The sequence below is a fragment of the Photinus pyralis genome, unplaced genomic scaffold (assembly GCF_008802855.1).
Source record: "Photinus pyralis isolate 1611_PpyrPB1 unplaced genomic scaffold, Ppyr1.3 Ppyr1.4_LG10, whole genome shotgun sequence".
Taxonomy (NCBI): domain Eukaryota; kingdom Metazoa; phylum Arthropoda; class Insecta; order Coleoptera; family Lampyridae; genus Photinus; species Photinus pyralis.
The window spans coordinates 4,295,631-4,315,464 of NW_022170250.1; the positions used below are offsets into that span (position 1 = coordinate 4,295,631).

Sequence of the window (19,834 nt, forward strand, 5' to 3'; positions counted from 1 at the left end):
AGAGATTCACAAAATTCAGAAGAAACCGGAAATATTGAGGTTCACAAAATTTAGAAAAATTCAAAAAATTTAAGAAAAGCCAAGATTCAGATAAGTCTACCAACTCGAATTTTAAAAAAATTGAAATATTGAAAATAGGTTTGAAGATTCCAAAAAAACGCGCATTTCAATTTCGACAAATGCGCTGAAAGTTTGCTGAAAATAGAAAAAAAACTATAAAAGTTTGAGCATTCATAAATTTAGAGAAACTGCAAAAAATTCACAAATCGGGCACAAGTTGAAAAGACATGTAAATTGGAAAAATTCGAAGAGGTTCCCAAAATTCAAAGAAAAATTTTCGAGAAATACAGAAAATTCAGAAAAATGAATAGAAAGTCATCGATTCATAAAAATCCAAAGAGATTAAAAAATTTCAGAAAAATTGACGAGATGGAGAATTAAACAAAATCCGGAAATTGGAAGAATGCTCAAGATTCCAAAAATTAAAAAGAAACTATGGCACAACTACAAAAAAAAATAAAAATTCATATAATCGGAGAGATTCACAAAGTTTAGAAAAAATCAGAAATGTTGAAAAAGATTAAAGAAAATTCAAGAAATTCAAAAATTTGCAACGAATCGACAGGCAAAAAATTAAGAACAAAAATTGAAAAAAATGCCCTTAAACAAACTTTTTGCAAATGTACACGAAAATTCAAATAGAAAAAAGTAAGGACCGATCAAATTCCAAATTTAACAAAAATTATAAAAATTGAGAGAATCGAGCATTGATGAAATTAGGAAAACTGCGAAAAAATAGAAAACAAGTCGTAAATCAGCATATGCATGATTAAAGCGCATTTTTGGTAATACAGGTCAGTACTTTATTAGCGAAGTTTAAAATTATCGATCTCACGAGTAATTTTGGCTGCGTTAAATAATTAATTTTATTTAATTTCAATTGAGGGTAAGTCTTTATTTTGTAAAACAAATCACAAAGTAAATAATTAAGTTTTTATACTGGTAGCGCTATCTAACGATAAAATTATAGCACCTCCGATAACCATATCGAAATTATTTTCTTAAATTATCGATCTCACAAGTAATCTCACTCAAAATAGACTAGAGCCTGCACATCTACACTATAGCAGAAAGCTTTTAGTGAAAATTTGAAGTCTCTAGCTATCGTAGTTGCTGAGATCTCACCCGGACAGCCGGCCAGCCAGCCATAACGAATATTATAGCGTATTTTTTTCAAAAATGCGCTAAAAACTGGGACACAGCTTCAAAAAGAAAATTGGGACTTCACATAAATTGAAAAAATTGAAAGAGAATTCAGAGTTCAGAAAAATTCAAAAATTAAGAAAAAATCTAGAATACAAACAATGCATACTATAGAAACTATAAACCACTATAGACTGTAGGGATTAAAAAGCTATAGACTACACCCCTACTACAGGAACTATAAAAACCTACGCACACTATAGAAACTATAATACATTGTAGAGACTGTAACTATGGATATTAGAGAAATTATAGAGGTTATAGACTATATACGGACTACAAATGTTGCATGTGCCCATGTGGCTACGGGGAGTAGAAGTCCAAAAAATTAAAATAAAATAAATAATAACAGAAACTATAATACACTACTATAGAGTACAGAGGTTAAAGACGCTATAGGGACTGTAGAAGCTATAGACACTATAGAAATGATAGAGACTGTAGGGGTAAAAAGACTACATAGACTATAGATCACATAGAGACTATGCATACTATAGGCACTATAACACATTGTAGACTGTGGAGGCTACATAGACACCATAGAAACTATAAAGATTAGAGATAGTATTGCACTGGGAGCCCGCTACAGGACGTTTAATTCGAATTCGGTGTTTGGGATCTTATCCAAATGTATCAGATGGTATAGGTACAAAATACGGGGGGGGGGGGGGGGGGGGGGGGGGCTACACTCTGGGCTCCCAATGTATTTTCGGATTTCTCAAAAAACGATAATGGCGCAAATCTCTAAGTGGGTGTGAGTAGGGGGGGGGGGCAAGTTAACGGACCCTCAGATTTTTTAACAAACTGCCTCTCCCAGAGTAACATACTGAGACACGCACAATAGATCAGAAGGTGCACAAATTTCTTCCAGACGTCCCAATCGCCCTTTGTAGGTACTTTCCTCTTAAGATATAAGGAATTATAACCGATCACGACAAGGGATCGAGGAGGAAGACTATTGTAAATTATCGAGTTAGTATATTTATGTCAAAAACTGTCAATCAAAATAACGCTTCAGTCTTGTATCCTTTTTGTAAATATACGCTTGTAGAAAGAAATATTGTGGTTGGTTAAACTCTGTATTTCTAAAAGAATAACTATGGTTAGTATAAATTAATTCCTTTCGTTGAGACCTCTCATTAGAGTACCATGAAGGATAAAACTAGTTCCACTCCCCCCCCCCCTCCCCCTGTACTTTGATAAGACAGAAAAAGGACAGTAGTTTTGTAGAAAACTGGTTCCTTTCGTTGAGACTTTTAATTAGAATACAATGAGATAAAATTAATTTTAAAACCCCCCCCTCAGGCCCCGTCGCTCACTGATCTCGAAAAAGAGTCGCACGGGAAAATTATAGTTTTGTACAAACCAATTTATTTCGATGAGACATGTGTTACCCCCCCCCCCCCCCCATTTTCTAAATTTTACCTTGGCACCACTAAAGGCATGCGTATGCAAAATCTGAGACCAATTGGTTGATAATAATAATATTTATTCGTCATGTTGTATATAAAAGTTATGCACGTTTTACTTTCAAAAACAGCATCTCAGGAAATAATCCGTGGGGGGGCCCCCCTTTTAGACAGCGAAATTTGATGACCGTCTGGCACACCTACTGCAAAAAATTCCAGGACTGTAGGACCATTCCCCTAGAAGTAGTTCAAAACGGTGAAAGTGGGTCCGTATGGACGGACGGACCAAACGGAAACAATAGCACATTTTTTTAATTCTTAAAAAATGCGGTAAAAATGATTCGACAGCTCAAATAGAGATCCCATTGGCTGGTGGAAAAGGTTGTACGTCCCAGAATGGGTGCTAATTCAAAAACAAAGGTACCTAATGAGAATTAGGTTGTTGGTGCTAAGCAGTGGGGCAATGCGCGTTAAGCCACGATAGCGTTCGCGTTGAGTGGTTTAAACAAAAATTTAAGTAAGTTTACGCGGACCATAGACTCAAATTAGTCCATGCGAGGGACAATGCGCGTGAAGAGGCGAAGAGTCACTTGCGTTGAACTGCAGATTATAGATTTCGTGAGAATTTACGGAAGTATTTGGTAAAGTCGCCTTTGGAAAATTGTGTTTTCTTGAATGGGGCATACGCTCGGTTTCGGAGGCTGCGCCGCCTCACCTCGCATGCCCACCGACCTATATAATCAGCTACAAGTATGAATCAAATCTTTGAATTGCCAAAGTGCGCATTAAAACTTGCCCATTTAAGTGCACACAAACCTTGTAATGCTTAACAACCAACTGCAGAATGTGAAAGAGCTGCTGCATGGAATGTCCCTCATCGACGATAATTTTCTTGGTCCAGTGCACCAGCATCGTGTTTCCCTCCTCCATACGCACGGGCATGGAAGGCGTCAAAATCTCGAGCGCCTGTCGCACCACGCTTCTGGCTTCAACCGCGTGCGCCTTCAGTAAGCTATGGAAAACTGAAAAGAAACGTGTAACGTGTGCGTCGCAAGGTCGGCCATTAACGTACCCTGAAGAACAATCTTTCTATGAATTGCGAACTTGTCTATGATGTGCGATAGCAGCAGATGTCCGTGGTAACGCGTCGCCGGATCGACGCAATTTTTAACCAAGAGACACGGCCAGGCGAACGTCATCAATTTACGCAACTTGAAACCCTGCGCTTTGTTACTCGCGTCGTGATCGTGGATGTGCAAACTGGCCTGCTCGACCAGTAAACAGGAGAACTGCAACAGCGATATTCTCACGCAGTCGGACACTGTGAACGGAAACGGAATATCCGGATCGATCAACTGCAACAAATTAAATAAGTTCTGGAATTTCGAAGCGAAAGCCTCACTTTATTAATAAACACCGACATCACGTTCTCGGGACTGTCTTGATACGGAGCCGGCATGCTGCCTATCAGCTTGTTGGTTTCCCCTCTCTCGAAACTGACAGCGAAGCACGGTATCAGGACCAATTGCAAAACTTTCGCTTTAAGCGTCTGAGACATGGTCTTTAAAGGGAAATGTTCGACAAAACGGAAAAATGCAGACCTCTTCCATTCGAGCGTGTAATTTTGCGAGACCGTATTTTCCAGGAAGTCCCTTAAAAACTGTAGACGGCGGCGTGAAGTTTCGGAACAAAAACGCACTGGGGTAGCTCACCTGAAAGTCGGGTATAAAGCGATCGCATGTGGCCCGTAACAGTTGGAACAATAAGTCGATGTCAGTTGGATGATGGCAAAAGTAGTGAAGTAGTATTTTCACTAGCAGCTTTGGTTCCTTCCAGTGGGTGTACTCAACCGTATCGGCCTTTTTGTGTCTCTCCTAAAGTGAAATGGTTACTTAAAAAATATCACGTTCGGCACAATCACTTTGCCCTTCTCCCGGCCACTAACCCATCGCTTACAATGGCGATAATGACTTCAGTCCGCAAATGGAAATGAAAAAACAAAAAAACTTGAGAGCGATCGTATTTCATTTTTTGGGGTGTCAAATTATATTTACAAGGTCAATCGATGTGGTGTTAAATTACATTTTTAAGCGCATTCAAGGTCATTGGCCCCATAGTGTTAAATTACATGTTCGAGGTCAACCAAGGTCGATTATCCCAATTGTAGTGTCAAATTACATTCTCAATATCATCTAAGATCATCGACCTCAATTGTGGCGTCAGAATTCATTTCCAATATCATCCAAGGTCAATGGCTTCCATTTTTGTGCTGTCAAATTACAGTTTCAATGGCATTTTAAATCCATGACTGAATTTCTTCATTGACCCCATAAATATTCAAGGTCATGCGAGATCGTTGGCCTCGTTTTGTTGCGGTATCAAATTACATTTTCAAGGTCATCCGATGTCATTGCCACTGTATGACATTTAAAAATGAAATTTGAAACTGAAATAAGAACTGTTGAACTTGAAAGTGAATATTTTTTAATTTTTTGAGGTCATTGGCCTTGGATGACCCAGAAAAATGAAATTTGACACTCAAACAGGGGCGGTTGACCTGGAATAACCTTGAAAGTGACATTTGATATAGCAAAAAATGAGGTCATTGACCTTAGGAAATGAAATATGACATCGCAAGAATGGAGGTCAATGAACTTATAACTAAAAATGGTAGTTTATTGGCCTTGTATGCCCTTGAAAATATAATTTGAAACCGCAAAAATAGGTTCGTTGACCTTGGGAGAATGTAATTAAGCATTAAAAAAGCAGTCATTGACTTTGTATACCATTTAAATTGTAATAACACAAAAATGGGAGCCATTGACCTTGGATGTTATTGAAAATAAATTCTGACACCACAATTGGGATCACTGACCTTAGATGACGTTGAAAATGTAATTTGACACCACAATTGGGGTAATTGACCTTGGATGACCTCGAACATGTAATTTAACACCATGGAGTCAATGACCTTGAATGCGCTTTAAAATGTAATTTAATACCACATCGATTGACCTTGTAAATATAATTTGACACCCCAAAAAATTAAATACGATCGCTACATCTTGCTCTTTGATCTTTACCGCTGCTTACTCTCCAAGGTCACCACCCACGTGGCACGCAACTTCCACCTTTACCTAATTTCCGAAGCCACCGCCCACGTGGCAATCGACTTTCACCTTGACCTAGTTTCCTTAGTCAACGCCCACGTGGCTGGCGAGTTTCACCTTGATCTAATTTCCAAGGACACAGCAACGTGACGCGTCACCTTGGCCTACTTTCCAAGATCGCCACCTGGGGGCGAGCAACCTTGAACTGAGCCAGGTTCGGCTCTATTCAATAAGAGGGATACAGATGAGAGATCCAATTAAGATAAAAATGAAGAAGGAAAAGATAGTAAAGGTAGAAAAGATTCGGCAGGGTTAGTAAGAGGTGAAGATCAACGTCAACATGAAAATCAAAATTAAGATGAATATGAAAAGGATGGGGAAGATCCGGAAAATCGAGATGAACCGGCGAAAAGTAAGAATGATAGAGCAAACGAGGAGTAAGATTATGAAGAAAAAAACGAGAAAACAAAAAACAATGAAGAAGGTGAAGAAGGACGGGAAATATGATAAAGTAGAGTGAGATGAAAATCATTGGGGCAGATAAGAAAGATAAAGATGACAAAAACGGGAAAAATAAGAACGAGAAAAATGGGAGAATGGGAAAGAAAATAATGAGCATAAAAGCTCACGAAGATACATACAGATGACGATCAATATCAAAATGAGGAAGATAGTGAGGGGAGAAGGGGGAAAGGCAGGGAAGAGAAAGCCAGGGAAACCGCAGACGAAAAGGTTTAGAAGGCAAGCGTGGAGAGGTAAATAAAAAAAAATGAAAAGAATGGACAAATAGAGCAAGTGCAGGAGAAGATTCGTAAGGATGCTAGGCATAGTCAAAATCAAAGATCAGGGAAATGAAGAGGAGGTAGAAACGAAAGGCCACATCAAGAATATGTAGATTAATATAAAAAAGAAGAAACAAAGTGATGCAGATGAGGAAATGAAAGATGTTGAGGAATATAAAAAAGAAGGAAAAATACAAGATAAATACATATATGAGGATGAGAAAGACATGGCGAGGTAAAAGTGGGCTAATTGAGATGGGCGAGATTGTGAAGTAAGGAAACCTGCGATAAAAAGAAGGATCCAGCAGAATATTTAAAAGATTGACATAAAGATCAAGATCAAATAGAATCCAGATGAAGAAGATGAGATGAGGAATGTGAGCAAAATGCGGAAAATGAAGATAAGGAGTGTGAGTAAAAGTCAGAACGAGGAGGATGTGGAAGATAAAGAATCTGAGTAAAAAAAATTGGCGGGGAAGATGGGGTGAAAAAACTAGTATAGTGTAGAAAATGATGAAGAAGAGAAAAATACAGAACGCAAAAAAGAAAAAGATCAAGCAGACAAAAAAGAAGAAAATAAAGAAAGTGCAGATGGACAATTTGAATATGAGCATGAACATGAAGCAGACGACAAAGGAGGGAGATGGATGTGAAGCAGGTAAGGAAGATGATGCAGATGAACAGGAAGAAAATGAAAAAGTTTGGGAAAATGAAAAGGAAGATGGGAGAAAAAGAAAAATGAGCAGACAATTTCCTTGGTCATGGTTGTAATGAATAAACTGAAGAGAGTAGGAAAAATGGAGGAGAAAAAAAATGATCAAACCGAGGAAAATAAAGATGAGAATTGTCAGGAAGACGAGAAAACGAGCGAACAAAAAAACAATGAAGGAGGTAAAGAAAGGTCATGAAGAATATGAGAAATATAAAGAAGCAAGGTCGGGAAGATACACGCAGATGACGATCAAGATCAAAATGAGGAAGATGAAGGAATAGACGAAAAAGGGCAAAAGATCAAGAGACTAAAAAACTAAAAAAGAAGATGAAAATATGAGAAAGACAAGGCGAGAAAGCAGAGGCGAAATGGAGAAGATGGACAAGATCGTGAAGTAAGAGAGTTGCAGGATGCAGCAGAAAATTTAAAGACAAAAATGAATATGAAGCGCAAAACAAGATTCGGAAAGTCAGAACGAAGATGATGTGGAAAATCGTGTGAAGAATCGAAGAAGTGAAGAAAATGAGGAAGACGAAAACACTATATGAAAAAAGATGGAAAACATGAAAAAAATTAAGGAGAATGAGGCAGACAAAAAAAGAGAAATATGAAGGTGATGAAGATGGAGTATAAAAATGAACGAAATGCAGGAGACCACAAAAGAGTGAGGTGGAGGTGAAGCAGGCAAGGAAGATGATCATACCGATGAACATGACGGAGATGAAAATAAAGGGGGAAAAGTTTGAGAAGAAACTGTAAATCATGTGGAGTAAACATAGAGGTGAATCAAACGATGCGGAAAATGAAGGATGTGGGAGGATGAGCATCAGAGGAAGATTAGGAGAGGGAAAACGATAGGAAACGCGAGGTAGATGAGCAAGATGGAGGTGGGGCGATAAAGAAGATGAAACAACTATTTGTGTGAGGAAATGAAAAATATGGAAGGGGGGGGGGATGAGCAAGAGTAGGCCAAGAGACGTCAAACAACGTGCAATAAAAGGAAGGATGCAGCAAGATTAAAATGAAGATCAAGATTAAAACAGGATTAAGATGAAGATATGAGTAAAATACGGAAATTGAAGGTACAGAATGTGAGCAAAACAGAACGAGGAGGATGTGGAAGATAAAGATTCGAAGAGGATTCCGAGTGAAGAAGGTGGGGAAGGCGACGAAGATGACGAAGCAGGAAAATCTGGTCTAGTGTAAGAAAATGAAAAAAGAAATGGAGTACATGATAAAGAGGAAAAGGTGGAACGAAGAGAAGACAGAGAAATAGCACGAATCAGGCAAAAAAGAAGATGAATATGGAAAATATGAAGATGAGCAATCTGAGGAAAATGAGGGACGATGAGGGAGGTGGATGTGAAGCAGGCAAGGAAGATGATACGGAATAACAGGATGAAGATCAATATATATTTAGATGCTAAAGTTCCAAAAATGAAAAGGAAGATGCAGAAAAAGAAAAGGAAAAAAAATAAGCTATCAGTAGAGGAGCGCCTCAAAAAGCCGTCGGAAAACCGAAAAAAAGTGGTAGTGGCCACTGAAGGAAACCAGAAGAAGACGCCATAGTTGGCACTTTCCCTGGCCCTAGTTGCAAGTATGATTGAAGCGAATGCGCAAAATAAAAAATATGATGAAAACGAGGAAAATAAGAAAGATGCAAATCGTTAGGAAGACGAAGAACGAGAGAACAAAAAAAGATAAAGGTGAAGGACGGAGGAAGATGCAAAGGATTATGAAGACGGAGAATATGAAGAATATGAGAAAAATTAAAAAAAATATGATAAAAAGGCAAAATTATTAGATATGAGGAATATGAGAAAGAAGAAATGGAAAATGAAGAATATAAGCAAAAGGAGGAAAGGAAAGATTACAAGGAATAGGAAAATAGTAAAAGTTCAGTCAAAGATGTCACAGAAGGAGCAGGAGGAAGAGGGAAATGAATAAGAAGATGAAATACGAGATAAAGATAATGAGAAAGACCAGGCGAGGAAAGATGGCGAAATGTAGAAGATGGGTAAGATTATGAAGTAGGAGACTCTCACGCTGCAGTTTAAAATGAAGATCAAGCTCAAAACAAGGTCAGAACGAAGATGAAGGATCCAAGAAGGGTTAGGAGAGGGACGAAAATGGAGAAGGCAAGAAAGATGAGTAAGATCAAGATAGGATGGAAGAAGACAAAAAACTAGTAAAGTGTGAGGAAATGAAAAAAGATGGAAACATATACTTACCCACAGGCTGAGTGATTGTGCTATTAATTAAGGTTAATTTTAAACTTCCCCCACCTTACCTGATACTCATCGTTGCACCAAATTTGTTTCAAAGCTTCGACAAGCTCCTGCTGCGTCGATAGCCACTGATCATCGTGTTTGATTAAAATCGACACGATTCTAATACTCTGATGTTGGAGCTCGTTACGTTCATCTTCAGTCAAATTAAAGCTAATGTGCGTATTAGCCAAGGCCATCGTGATCAACCGACGCACTTCCAGAGTTTGGATATGGTCACGGAACACTTTACCATTGGGGTGTTTCAGTAAAAAGGTAAGGTACCTACTGAACGGATGATCCTAAGGGAGATCGGTCAGATTATGCGCCTCATTTGTATCCCTTACCTTAATTAGCGCGTCCTGCAGGAACGTATCGACGGTTTCGGCGGGATAGCGCAGTAAAAACTTCATCAGGACCTCGCGAAATGGCGAACTGGCCTCGACGAACATCGCCTGCTCCGATCGTATGATAAGAACGCAGAGTTGCTTAATGAATTTGGCGGAGGCGGCGGGTGTTTGATGAAATATATTTATGATGGTCACAATCTTTTGCTCTTCGTCGCCCTTTTTCGAAATTCCGGTTATGCTCTTGTGATTCTGAACAAGATTGTTGACCAACTCTTTGAGTATCTCCAGCAGTTGCTGGCACAATTTTTCGTTGAACTCGTTCGGGAACAATTGCGTTAGGTACGATAGCATTTTTACACTGTTCAAACTTAAATTCTTCACATCGCCCAAAGTCAGCAGTAACGGACGCATCGCTTGATGAATCTGAAATGGTTCGGTTAATGTCTAAGATTGCAAGACACGAAATTGTGTCCTCGCGGCGAATTTTCAAAATAAAAGACGGTGTCGCCCTCTATGGGTGACCTTTGAAACCTGTCAAAGTGACTCCCATACTACTAGCGCTTCTTGGTGGTGGCTGTGTTATGGATTGCAGAGCTAATTTCAAGGAGTCTCGTCGATCTTGGCGCTTCCAAATAGCGATTAGTAAAACCTGAAAATGGGGGGAAGATGAACACACACCGATCACGACAAGAGGTCGGGGAGCAGAACTGTAGTTGGTAGAAATTAATGCCTTTCGTTGACTTTTCATTAGCAGCCCCCCCCCCTCCATTTTGATAAGGGGCAAGGGCGAAATCCGGTAGTTGGTGGAAAACAGTTCCTTTCGTTGATACTTGTAATTAGATTCCATGAAAGATAAAACCAATGTCTACCCCACCCCCGTCACCCACAGATCACGAAAAGGAGTCGCGGAAGAAAGTTATTGTTTGTAGAAACCAATTCCTTTCGATGAGACCTTTCATTAGAATACCATGAAGGGTAACACGAAGCTCCCCCCCCCCCCCCCCCCACTGCAAAAGTTATATTACTTTACCACACACATTATCACCAGAAGCATGCGAATGCTAGGTGTGAGACATTGGTTGGCGGATGTAAGTTGTATACACACCTTTCAAAGTCAACATCAGTCAGGGGGGGGGGAGAATGTGAAGATGAGGAAGAGATGGGAATGAAAATAAAGATTGAAGAAGAGAAGTAAGAGTAAGACAAAGCAAAAATGAAAGAAGAGAAGAAAGAATATAAAGAGGTTCGGAAAATGATGAAAACATGATGAAGAGAAAGAGTAGTAGATGGGAAGATGCAGAGGAGGATAAAAGAGGATGGAGTTGAGATCTGGAAGAGACGAAGAAGATGCAGATCAGTAGGAGGGAACAAAACCTAATAAGGAAAAAAATACGAAGAACGCACGAAGAAGAAGTTAATGAAAGATGGGAAAGATAACGATAAAATGAAGACTGCGACAGAGAAAAAGATGGGAAGGTAGAGATCCGGACGAGGTGCGAACTATGTAGAGGAAAAGGGAGGCAAATAAAGAAGAAAAATAGAGAAAAAACGAAGAATGTGATGAAGATGAAAATAAAGAAAATCGAGAAGATTAGCTACAGACTTTACTCCAGTGCTTCAGGTTTGTCTGTTTTTTGGGTTTTTCGCATTTCTGTTTCTTCGATTAACAACTTGCAGATTTGGAAGATATGGAAATGAAGAAAAAGAGTACCGTGAAGAAGAAGGAGAATGGGAGAAATTAGAAAGAGAATGAAAAGGCCAAAGAATGTGATGAAGATAACGAAAATTTTAAAAAAAACACAGATTAGGAAGATAAAGAAGATATAATTGAATTTCTCCTCCCTGCTCCAGGTTTCCTTCTGTAGGCTTTTCCGCTTCTTCAAACAAGGTTTGGAAAGTGAGGGTGAAAACGAATTAGAGAAACGTGAGAGCAACAAAGATTAAAGATACGATGGGAAGAGAAGAAAATTAGAAGATAAGCGAGATGGGCAGGAGAAGGTGATATAAATGATGAAGAAAAGTAATGCAAAAAAAGAGTAAAGTGGAATTAGAAAAACAAAATAAGAAAAAAGATGAAGTACGTTATGAAGATGAGGAAAATGCGAGATAGACAGGTGGATAGAGTGAACAAGGTGAAGATAGGAAAAATGTGCATTTGAGAATTTGAAAAAAAGGGCGAGACAAAGAAAGAGGAAAATTGGTGGAAATAAGAAAAAGAAAAATAGGGAATAAACGAAGAACGTAATGAAGATGAAGAAGTAAAAAAATCAGTTTTAGACAGTATTGGTGCTTCGGATTTAATTTTTTGTAAGAAGATAAAGAACAAGGACATGAACAAAACTAAGAATGAATTAGAAAGATCAAAATGAAACGGGCTCGTAAAATGGGGACGAGGAGAAATAAAAAAAAACACAAACAAAAACAATGTAGAAAGGAAGGAAAAAGCAGATGAAGACACGATGAAGATTGGAAAGAGTTGAAGAATATATATGTGCATCAACATAGGGAAGAAGAGTAAGTGAAATAAGAGAATTGGGGAAATGCCAAAAAACATTTCTCTGAATAAGGATGCGAAAAACATGAGAAAAGCACGGAAAGCGGGAAAAATGCAGATACCATGAAGATTGTGAAAGAAGATGAGGAGGTGGAGATCTGGACGAGATGCAAAATAAGTACATAAATACGACAAAAAAAAAGTAAGGCTAAGAAAGAAAGAGGAAAATGGGAAAATAAGAAAAATAAGGAAGAAAACCACAAATGTGATGTAGATCAGAAAAAACGGAAATCAAAAAGATTGAGAAAATGATAAAGACAAAAATGGGTTTCTCATGTTTGAAACTATACTGGTGCTCCGGACTTGGCTTGGGAGGAGGCATAAAAGAGAAACATGAGAAAAATGAAGAAAATGGGAAAAAAGAGGATACAAGAGAACAACCTGCAGAACTGGAAGAAATGCCAAATATGTCAATGAGTTTGAGGAAAAAGGGTCAGGTAAGAGGAAAATAGAGGGAAAAAGAATGAAAAAGACTAGGAATGTGTTTCTTCGGATTGGGTTTGAAAAAAGAGGATGAGGCCGATTCAGAGGACCGTGAAAATAAGAACGATTAAGGTTAAACAAGTACAAATTGTGCACAACCCTTGTGCAAGTAAAGCACATTTTTTTTAAACACCCCTACGAAATTTCTTCCATAAATAAGAAAGTTGGCACTGCGCATGCGCAAAACGAAATTTTGAAACTGGCGTTAAATTTGGTTTTTTTCCAAGTGGCTATATATCAAATTTTATTTAAATGCCCAATGGTTATATTTCTTACAAATATTTCTTCCAAACGTCCCCTTTGTAGGTACTTTCCTTTGTCAATTCACTCTTAAAGATATAAGGAATTATAACCGATCACAACAAGAAATCGAGGAGGAAGACTATGGTTAGTATAAATTAATTCCTTTCGTTAAGACCTTTCATTAGAGTACCATGAAGGATAAAACTAGTTCCACTCTCCGCCCCTTCCCCCTCACCTCGTACTTTGATAAGAGGACAAAAAGAAGGGCAGTAGTTGGTAGAAAACTGTTCCTTTCGTTGAGACCTTTAATTAGAATACAATGAGAGATAACATTAATTTTTAACCACCCCAACCACACACGGACGGACGGACGGACAAACCGCAAGCAATGGCACATTTTTTTTAATTCTTCAAAAATGCGCTAAAAAAAGAATAAAACTGAAAGATAGGCGAGATGGAGAGGAGGGTAAAAGAGAAAAAGGTGATGTCGATGATGAAGAAAAGTAACCCAAAGGAAAGAAGAAAATGGTATGAGAAAAAATAAAACAAGAAGAACGTTATAAAAATGAGGATATAAGGATTACGGACATGAAAAAAACAAACGAGAAAAAAAGAGAAGATTGAGAAGAGACAAAGAAGGGAAAATGCGAGATAAGAGGGATGGAACTAAAAAAGATGTGAAATATGTAGATCAATATGAAGAACAGTAATGCGAAGAAAGAGAAAAATGATGGAAATCAGAAAAAATAATACGAAGAACGTGACGAAGATTAAAAAAAGAAAATTCAGAAGATGATAAAGATAAAAATAGTTTTTTCTACAACTGTCAAAAAAACCTGTCATTTTCTCACGAATTTCGAAACGCGAAGTACTAGATTTTTAAACGGTTAATTAATAAGTAAGGTTGCTCTTGACAACGTGCGCGAAATCGTCAACAGTGAAAAAAAGTATTTCGCGCACGGGACAAAGTTGAACTTAAACAGCAATTTAATTAACAATCGGTTCAGTTGTAGAAAAAATATTGTATATAACGCTAGCGCGAAGTTATTTCGCGCATTTGACTGATATTTTGACCTTCAGTCTCAATGCGCGAAATTGAACTTCGCGCTCTTGTTATATAAATAACTATTCTTATCCTTTCTCCCCTTTATTTTGCATTTCTCTACTGCTTCTTGAAATAAGGTTCGAAAAATGAGGATGAAGAGGTTTCAGATTTCACCAAAGTTCTCCTAGTCTCTTCTCAAATACTATTGCTTTATATCTTTTACTCATAAACTTCTCTTTTACGAATCTCAGAGCAAAAATTGAGCGGTTTATTTAAAAGTGAACGAACCAGTTAAGTCCCTAAAGGGGGAGATCTTTGAAGCGCCGCTAACTTTTAAATGACCTTGAAATTAGTTCCGCAACCCGCCACCAGATAGTGATGTGATCAATCACATTCAGTTTCCTAATCTACCACAAGTTGGCGTCTCTCAATCAACAAGTCACCTTGATATTAGTTGCGCAATCAGCCGCAAGGTACCTGAGGATAGGCGGGGTCAATTTGACAAGCTTTCAAAGTCAAATTGGAGACGCGATCACCTGCGCAATAAGCTCATACCATGTCTTTTTCCACTTGATAACTGGAAATGAACTTTTTCATACACTCGAAGGCGACTTCCTGCAACTCCGAATTGGGTTTCTCCAAAGTTTTGTACAGCACCTGGAAGATTTGGCACCAAACGTCGCCGTCGAGATAGTGGCACGCGGCCAGCACTCGCAAGGCGCTTATCCGCAGCGGATTAAAATTTGTGATCGCCTTGTAACACGAGAAATTATTCAACTTTGTGTCTTCGGTATTGCAGAGCGATATCAAATCGCCGATGAACAAATTGTGTTCCTTTATGCTCATATCTAAAAGCGCACCATATACATTGGGTCAATTATTTTTGGCACCGACCTATAGTGAATAGACGAGGATCGAGAGTGGTGCAGAACATATTTCCGTCCATTAAGCCCATTTGAGCAATGGCCGGCTGGTGCTTCAGCAGATGCTTTTTGGGTGGAACCATATCGGCGAGGACATCTCGGAATGGTTCCATCACAGCCGTCACAGTTTTGTTTTGTTTCTCGGCCAGAAGTTTTAAAGAAGCCATCGACTAAAATTACTATTACTATTGCTCGCGACTCTGAATACGTACCTGCTCTCGAACCAAAACATGAGGACTGGTAACTTGCCGAACGAGCTCGTGGGTGACTTTGCACAGCGCCTTCTTTTGTCTTTCTCGCGTAACGGCGTCCGCATCTTCGAGCGGTTTCACACAGACGATCAGCAATTTTTCAAGATTTACCTTCGCCATGTCGAGCGCACCACTAGACACCTCTCCGGTTAGATCCATCATAACAAACAGCAAAGCCTTAAGAAAGGTGAACATGTGGTCGTAGACCCACCTCAGCGAGCACCGCTCGAACATAAACTTGATCGCGATGCACCCGCCGAGTTTAGCGTACCACGCCCTCTCGTAGCACAAGGAGCACATTCGCTCGGCCAAGTACTCGATGAGCGGAAGTTTGCAGGCCTGCAAAAGAACAATGTAGGCGAGCAAGGTGAAGTGGTTTTACCATCTCCTTGGATCCCAGGAGTGTCGTTGCCGTTTCCAACATGAGGGCGAGCGCCAAATCCCCGGGTTTGCATAGTTCCTTCTCTTCGTGGCCCATTATTACAGTGAGGGCGTCGATCAGCACCAGCGGATCCAGTGCGATTTGTTCGTTCGGTCTAAAAGAAAAGAAATAGTAATAGCCATTTACGATAGATGGCGCTGTTGTAACCAGGTCACTGGTCACCTTATGACATACAGAAACCAATGTAGAGCAACAGGTTTCCAAGGCAACCTTCAAAACCATTCGAAAGCCTGATTGTAACAACATGGAATTCAGAAATGTAAGCCACCAATGAACCGATAAAGAGCTACGAGAAAAAGTCCAACAAAACATCAGATAAATTAAAAAAATCCACTGTAGCGAAGCCCTGAAGTTTTACACCCGAAGTTATGACCGCACCGTATATTTGTGAAGTCGACCAGCTTTCCTAAACACCCGGTATCTAGAAGGGTTTTCAGTTGGGCGCTTCGTTACTAAGTAATTTCTGGATTTACTTATTTGCTCTAGGAGTTGAGTAGTGAGCTTTGTATGTTTTCATTTTGTTTAATTGTTTGTCTTACCGCCGATAACGCCCGTATTTAATTTTTTTCAGAAATTTTTTCATTTTCTTTTCATCAGTTGTTGGTTTATGACTTTTTTTAAACTTTTCTGAATATTTTTGTATTTTTTATAAAATTGAATTTTGTTCTGCAAGTACATGTATTTTTATAGTTCCATCCTCGGCTAAAAAATTCGCTGTTTTCTGATTTTTTTTTTAATTTTATAAATTCGTATAAATGACAAAGTTGATGTTTTCCACCTATTCAAAAAATTTAAAAAAATCCAATAAATTGCATGCTATGATTTGCTAAATTAAGACAAATGGGAAAATTAAAAAATGAAAAAGTAAAAATTTGAGTGAAATATAAAGAAATCGGAATAATTTAGACACGCTATTGATTCAAAAAGTATTTTTTGCTAGCGATCTCTTAAAAGAAACTATAGCAACAATGCGCTACATTAATTATTTATAACAGTAGAACAAAAAAATGCATATATTCACGTTTCGAAAATTCAAAAACGGCTAAAAATTTAAAAAAAACCAAAAACCCAAAAAATAAATAATTTAAAAAACTCAAAACAAAACAACCATAATAATACCAAGTTGTATACAAAAATTCAAATTCAAATCCAAAAATTTCAACAAAACACTCACAAAAACTTTCGATTTGATCAGTAACAGCGCATCCAGTGCGATTTGTTCATTTGGTTTAATTTTGAAATAGAAAAAGCTACGTTCACACCAATAAGGACCCTGTAGAGCACCAGTTTCTAGAGCAACCAGAAACCACAGCCAAAGGTCGATTGAAACGACATCGAATTCAGAAATGGAAGTGGAGGCTGAGCTGTAACTAGCTCTTAATCCACCAATGGTGCAATAAAGAGCTAGAAGAAAAAGTGAACCAAAAATTCAGAGAAATTAAGAAAAATTCATTTCGATGTCCACCAAAAATTTAGAAAAATATAAAAAATTAATTAAAAATTAAGTATAAACTCCAAAACCTATTAATATTAAAAGAAAATAAATGAAAAAATTCAAAAACACCTATAAAATTAAAAGTGTACCTACATAAAAAGTTAAAAAGTTGCAAATACCTACGTTAAATAACTCGAAAAAACCAAAACTACAAAGGTTTGAAAAAAAAGAACTGAATCTCATGAAAATTCATAAGAATTCACAAATTGTTTTCCTGAGGAAAGGTCAAATTCAAGAATATTATACAAAATTCCCAAATTAAAAAAAATTATGAAATTTAAAAATAAATTTCAAAAAACTGGTTCAAAAATCCGTATATAAGTGTAAATTAAATTTCCAAGCATTTGTACAAAATACGCAGAAATGTTTAAATATTCAAAAAAATTGACAAATTCAGAAATGTTTTCCACCTATCAAATTCACACAAATTCGAAAAATTCAAGAAATTTCAGCAAATTGTTGTCCCATGTAAACTTACGTGGAAACAAGCTGTATACAAAAATGTAAATACAAATCCAAAAATTTTAAAAAATCGAGCAAATTGCACACATTTCGAGGTTAAGAAATGTTATAAAACTTGGTTCGCAATACAAATTCAAAAAATAGTTTTTAAAAAACCTGACATCTAGGAATAACAAATGAAAAACTTGAAAAATCGTCAAAATTGTACTTATGTACAAAAAAGTTAAAATTAAAAAATTAAAAATTCAGAAAAAATTCGGAAAATAAAATGAAAAATACTTTTTTGAAACATCTGAACTTTTCTGATTTTTTTACTTATGCCGAATTTGAAAATACGTATTTTTGATTCTAGTAAAAATGAAGAGCATTTATGTTACTTTGTTTTCAGAGACACTACTAACAAAAAAATTCGTTTTGAATCAATAGCGTGTTTAAATTTTTCAAAATTTTTTAATTCAATTTAAATTTTTGGGCGTTTCTTCCCTTTTTTAGATTTCACATATTTCTTAAGTCATCACTTTTTTTGCGAAAAGTGTTACAGTTTTCCTCAACTTTGAATTACTTGATTTTTTATTTTTTTTTATTTTTTTTAGTATTTCGAATTTGTCTGAATTTGAAATTTGATACGTATAAAACACCTTTGAATTTTTGTGTACAAGTCGCTGAAACTGTCGCTCTAGTTTTTTGAATTGACCACAGGCTTAACTGAAATGATTGTGTAGGTATTCCTAATTTTATACGGTAAAACAATTATTTTTGTGTTTCGGTGGGATTCTCCTGAATTTGTATTTGACGTACAACTGATTTAGTTGTTTCTTCACTATTTTTTAATTTTTTTAAATTGTTTATAATTCTCCGACTTTTTTATACTTTTCCCGGAATGTTTGAATTTTTTGGAATTTTTCTTTAGCTTTTTCGAATTTTTTTATATTTTTCTGAATTGTTTATAATATTGGATTTTGTTGTGTACGTACATGTATGTTTGTAGCTGTTCTGTCCTCAGATAAAAAAACAGTTTTTGTGTTGACTTAGCCGTTTTCTTCAATTTTTTCCAAAAATTAAAACATTTTGAAAAAATTCCAAAAATTGTAAACGCGCTATTGATTCAAAACCAATTTTTTACTAGCAACGTCTCTTAAAACTATCGTAAATGATCTTCATTAATTATTTGCAATCACTTTTACAAGAACAAAAGGTATAAAATGTTACATTAAAAAAATAAGTACTTTTCCAGTACTTTCCAAATCTGCAATAAAATATGGGGTGTTCCATAAAAAAACAAGTTTGATACGGCACTGGAAACAGCACGCCTTTGGTGATCAAAAATATTTTGGAAACATGGCGACGACATTGTATACAATTTTGATCTAAAACTTTTTTTGGTATCTTTTATGGTAAAGGAATTATGATTCGAGGGATCTTAGATGTGACACCCTGTATACAAACATTTAAATTCAGAATTTAAAAAATTGGAATTAGTATTCCGGAAAATTCTGGAAATTTAAAAAAAACAAAAATGAGACATAAATAGACAATTCAAAAAATAAATAAAACAAAGTACATTTGAATTTTGAACAAATTTGAAAATTTTTGCAAATGATGAAAATTGCTGTTTTTCCATGTACATATAAGTTTTGTGAAGTTGTATACAAAAATTGAAATTTCAAAAAAATCAAAAAACTCAATTCGAAGTTGAAAGAAACTATAACGTTCAGAATCATTTTTTTTAAATCAAAAAATGGGCCCAGAAATTTGAATTATATTCTAAAGCCCCACGATATAGTATTTAAAGCTATAAAAGTGTACACAAAAATTAAAATTCAAAATAATTTAATAAAATTCGTAACAATGCAAAAAAGTAAAATTCGAAAAATTAATTTTAATAAAATTCGTAACAATGTCAAAAAAATCGGAAAATCTATAAAAATTGCAAAAGATTTAATTCAAAGAAAAAAATATAAAAATCAAAAATCAAAAAGCCCCTACAAATTTGAAAGAACTTGTAAACTCATGATAATTCATAAAAAGAATTAAATTGTACGA

The 19,834-nt window shown here is 36.7% G+C and overlaps 1 protein-coding gene across 1 annotated transcript in view; it reads right to left on the minus strand.

The window, feature by feature from the left end:
• LOC116160948 (transcription-associated protein 1) overlaps nucleotides 1–19,834 on the minus strand; it is a 70,120-nt gene that overhangs the window by 28,499 nt on the left and 21,787 nt on the right. The window contains 10 exon segments of the mRNA XM_031474101.1: nucleotides 3,489–3,694; nucleotides 3,745–4,027; nucleotides 4,075–4,332; nucleotides 4,385–4,546; nucleotides 9,567–9,845; nucleotides 9,891–10,316; nucleotides 14,774–15,066; nucleotides 15,113–15,311; nucleotides 15,354–15,731; nucleotides 15,775–15,928. Coding sequence (XP_031329961.1) covers nucleotides 3,489–3,694; nucleotides 3,745–4,027; nucleotides 4,075–4,332; nucleotides 4,385–4,546; nucleotides 9,567–9,845; nucleotides 9,891–10,316; nucleotides 14,774–15,066; nucleotides 15,113–15,311; nucleotides 15,354–15,731; nucleotides 15,775–15,928 — 2,638 coding nt within the window.